The sequence below is a fragment of the Stegodyphus dumicola genome, chromosome 2 (assembly GCF_044657685.1).
Source record: "Stegodyphus dumicola isolate Sdum_Otavi_A_Nest chromosome 2, ASM4465768v1".
NCBI classification, from domain to species: Eukaryota; Metazoa; Arthropoda; class Arachnida; order Araneae; family Eresidae; genus Stegodyphus; species Stegodyphus dumicola.
In genome coordinates, this window is record NC_140769.1 from 22223671 (window position 1) to 22228490 (window position 4820).

Consider the following 4820-nt stretch of genomic DNA (forward strand, 5'->3'; position numbering starts at 1 on the left):
TACTTTTAACTCACTCATACTATCAGCTGCAATAATAATGTCGTTTAGAAAAAATTGAACATTACTACCTTTAATGTCATTTAAACATTTTGAAATTAATGTATGGAAATAAGAAGTGTTATTGCGAGCTCCAAAGGGAAGTCTACAAGGATGAAAATTACCCAGTTCGGTGCAAAATGCCAACTTTTCTTTATCAGAGGCCTGCAAATTGATCTGGGAAAAGGCTGACTTCAAATCCAGTACACAATACAATTTCCTACCAGCAATGTTATGCAAAATCTCAGAAATTTTTGGTAAACAAATTTTGTATGATTCTGTGATACAGTTTAATAGACGATAATCTACAACCATACGAAATTTTGGTGCATTTTTATCTTCACCAGGTAAACTCTTTTTCCTAACAAATATTACAGGAAAATTATAACTTGAAGAAGAGGGTTCTATTATGCCTGCTTCTAATAATTTTGCAATTTCTTGTTGAGCATACTGTTTTGCAATTTTAGGAATAGGGTAAGGTCTAGTTTGAATTGGGAAATTGTGAAGAAGTTTAAATTCTGGTACAACTTTATCAGTAGATCCCGCTAGGGTATGCTTATGTTAATTTTCAGCAGCCTGTTGATGCTGAAAGAGCGTTAGACACAATGAACTTTGACACTGTCAAAGGAAGGCCAATTAGAATTATGTGGTCACAGCGAGATCCATCTCTGAGAAAATCAGGTGTAGGTAATGTCTTCATAAAGAACTTGGACAAAAGTATTGATAACAAAGCCATGTATGACACATTCTCTGCCTTTGGAAATATATTATCGTGTAAAGTAGCAACTGATGAAGAGAGCACTTCAAAAGGCTATGGATTTGTTCATTTTGAAACTGAAGAAGCAGCAAATAACGCGATCATGAAAGTAAATGGCATGCTTCTTAATGGCAGAAAAGTTTTTGTTGGAAAATTCATCCCCCGTAAAGAGCGCGAGAAGCTCTTGGGTGAAAAAGCTCGTCGTTTCATGAATGTTTATATCAAGAACTTCGGTGATGATCTTGATGATGAAAAGCTGAGAGAGCTGTTCGAAAAGTATGGAAAAATAACAAGTGCCAAGGTAATGACTGACGAGCTTGGAAAAGCGAAAGGCTTTGGATTCGTAAGCTTTGAAGAACCAGAGAATGCTGAAAAGGCTGTTGAAGATCTTAATGGGAAAGAATTAAATGGAAAGACTTTATATGTTGGTCGTGCACAAAAGAAATCTGAAAGAGCAGCAGAATTGAAGCGTAGATTTGAATTGTTGAAAATGGAACGTATGAATAGATACCAAGGTGTAAATTTATATGTCAAGAATCTTGCCGATGCTATCGATGATGAACGCTTAAGAAAAGAATTTGCACCTTTTGGAACAATAACTAGTGCTAAAGTCATGACAGACGGAAATGGACGTTCCAAGGGATTTGGCTTTGTCTGCTTCAGCTCTCCAGAAGAAGCAACTAAAGCAGTAACTGAAATGAATGGGCGAATTGTTGTGTCTAAACCTTTGTATGTTGCTTTAGCTCAACGTAAAGAAGAACGCAAAGCTCATTTAGCTTCTCAGTACATGCAACGAATGGCCGGGACGCGCATGCAGCTGGGACAGATGTTTAACCCAGGAAGTGGCGGATATTTTGTACCAACTATGCCTCAAGCTCAAAGAAGTTACTTCCCACAAATGGCTCAAATGCGTGCAACTCCTCGATGGCCCACTCAGCCTCAGATGCGACCAGGAGGTCAACCAGCTGCAGCATTCCAAGCTATGCAGTCTGCTCCATTTGCTAGAGCAGCTGCACGTCCAGCAGTTGCAGCTTCGCAAAATCCAGGAATGAGAGCCGGTATGAATGCTCGACCCATAACAGGCCAACAACCCACTGCTGCAGCAGCTGCTGCATCTGGAACAAGAGTTGCTGCAATGGGTCCTACTGGTGTAGGTGCTGCACGACCTACTAGTATGGCTTCTGCAAATGTCAATCAAAGACCAGCCACATACAAATATACTTCACGTTGTTTCCGCAATAACCCGAATGATAGGGATAAAATATGTGACCCACAGAGGATAGCAAATTAAAGTACTTACTCCAGACTTCGTGATAGTTGAAGACGAAAATACAAGTTATTCATCTACTATTTATCTTTCCTATCAAAATATTTTATTGCTGAGCTCCCACAAATAAACAAGAAAATTAAATATCAGATCATAACTATAGTCCTACCATAAATACAGAGCGTCCATTCGTTTACCGATATGCTACCGAGCACTATCCATTTGCATCACTTTCTATAGATCACGAAATATCTGGAATCGAAGAAATATGTAGACCCGGAATATACTTATCTAGAAATTTCTTTTGATTTTGAAGCTTCTACCAGTGAAGTAATTTGGAGCAGTCACCACGTGGAGATAGACAATGGATGAGTCTCAAATTGCACAATGAGATCGTTAAAATTCTTGTTTTAAATCTTCATTCCACCCAGGATGAATTTTCAGCAGCTGCATATAGAATGAAGATATTCAATAAAAAAACTACAGTTATCGGACTTTTCAGGAAAGTTAAACGTGCATCAACGACACGGCTATAGGTGAAGAGACAGTCCGTGAAGAGACAGGCCGAAGCCCGTCCTTCACCCTTGAACTCCCAGCAGCGAAGAGGAAAAAAACCGGTCCAACAACTGCCACCAAGGGCTTGGACGAAACGATGACAATTCTTGAAGCGATAGTCTGATAGATGCCGGCTTGCTAGCACAACAATGTACTACTAATGTATGTTTTAAAATGCGTAAAATTAACGGCATGTTAATATGTTCTTATATACAATGTGAACTGTTATTTTAAATGTTAAGAAATACTATGATATGGTAAAAGTAAAAGTAATGCAAAAAAAAAAAAAAAAAAAAAAAAAATTAAAACTTATTCGTGTGACTGAAAAAAGACCAAATTATGGTGAATATGTGTTAAAGTTTGAATGAATGTAGTTAGGCTCTCTGACGCTACACTTCAGAGTTAGCCACTTTCAGAATAGTACCTCAGGGTTTAGAGTTGAAGATAGGGTGTGTTACGTGGTCTTGTTATGTTGAATTTTAACACGTTAGTGTTTTGATTGTAGACGGCAGTGTTAAACACGTATACATAAACTCATTCGTGTTTGGTGTTCTTTTACAACACATGTCAGAGAGCACGGGGAGAGATAATTAAAGTCATGAATGAAATAAGAATGTTAAGAGAAATATAAATATGCATGTTACTTGCCATTTCCTTGTGTAACATTTCATTAAACTAGTTTTCCTTCCAGATCTCTGGAAGGAACCAGATTTGAATAAAAGCTCCTGTTTAGATGCAGTACAGATGAAAAATTGGTTGTCCATGGAGCTGATATTGTAAAAACAATTTTTTTTTTAAATTTCTAGTTTCTAGTGAGAAATGTTTGTAAAAGATTGGCCTCGCTTTAGATTCTAGAGCTAAAAGTTTTCAACAAGGTCGTTTTAGACCTCAGTTTCAAACTAATTAACTCTGGCGGGAAGTATGTAAGGATCTTAAGTTTTACTAACGTTTATTTTATTTTAAATCTTTACTATCACTTCTTATTTTCTACTTTCGGCCAGAATTAAAAGCGTTAACTTATTTATGCAAATTTGTCTGGCGAACGCCAAGTACTTAAGTTGTGGCTTTTTGCCAAGCGCGAGAGAGGAAGGAGAGTCGAAGCAGGCCGCTTACCTTAGCAGTTTTACTCGGTTGCTGGTTGCCTTCCAGGCCAGAGGTTTAATCCTCTTGATAATTTTAAACGTATTGTAGTGTTAACAGTTCTCTGTACTACATACGGCTTCCTGTTAATATACGGCCAAACTTCCACGTAGGCCCTTGTTTATTATTCCAAAGTTAAGTTAGAATTTAGTTAATATTTTTATATTCTTACGTTCAGACCACAAGTAGTTGGTCTCTGTATTCCGAAGTACGGAAATTATTGTAAAGAGTGAAAAATAAAGGGTTTCGTATACTTTCCTGTGTATCTTGTCTACTTCCCACATTTATTGAACATAGCTTTAGTAAGCTCCCTGTTCCGAGTCAGGTTCCTCAATGTTCCCAAGCAAGTAAGGAGAAACACTGAACCTGATAAGACGACCAGTTGCTTGTGCCAGTTTGACACAAGGACACATAGATGCCCGTTTATAATGGGCAAGAGAATACGTCTCATGGACCATTTAACAACTGGCGTCTGTTCTCTTCTACCAGACGAGTCCAAGATCGCCCTGGAGAGTGACTCAGGTCTTCGCGTGATCTGGAGGAAATAACGCACCAGAACTAATCCCACACTGTGGAAAGACACAGGTTTAAACGTGATGGAATAATGGTTTATGCTGAGATGCCTCTTGATGGTAACATTGACCTGCATATTCTCCATGGAGGAACTTTGATCGGTGTGAGATATCGAGACGAGATCCTTGATCAATATTTCCATCTATATACCACTGCTATTTGTCCTGCGTTTTTCTGATGGACGAAAATGCGCGACCGCACCGAGTTCGGGTTGCTGAAGAATATCTTGAGAGTCACGTTATGGAGCGGTATGTCACGGTATGTCAGCTCAAACACCAGACTTAAATCTGATAGAGCATCTTTGGGTCTACCTTGGGAGACAGTTTGCTACTTTATGTCCTCTTCCAAGGTTGTTAGATGAGCTTGAACAAGGATTACTCCGTGTCCGGTCGTTGCTTCTCATTTCACTGACCGACAATTTAATTGACAGCTTGGAATGTCGCTTCCGCCAATGTAGTGTAGCTAGGAGAGGACACATTCCTTATTAGAATC

The 4820-nt window shown here is 38.7% G+C and overlaps 1 protein-coding gene across 1 annotated transcript; it reads left to right on the forward strand.

Annotated features, from left to right (window-relative positions):
• Nucleotides 1-575: 575 nt before the first annotated feature.
• LOC118201707 (polyadenylate-binding protein 1A-like) lies at nucleotides 576-2084 on the forward strand. The gene has a single exon (XM_035373853.2). The coding sequence runs from the start codon at nucleotides 642-644 to the stop codon at nucleotides 2082-2084; it is 1443 nt and encodes a 480-aa protein (XP_035229744.2). The 5' UTR covers nucleotides 576-641.
• Nucleotides 2085-4820: the final 2736 nt, after the last annotated feature.

What these genes read in the sequence shown, in the direction of transcription:
- LOC118201707 (XM_035373853.2), top strand. Translation starts at nt 642, where the DNA reads ATGAACTTTGACACTGTCAAAGGAAGGCCAATTAGAATTATGTGGTCA.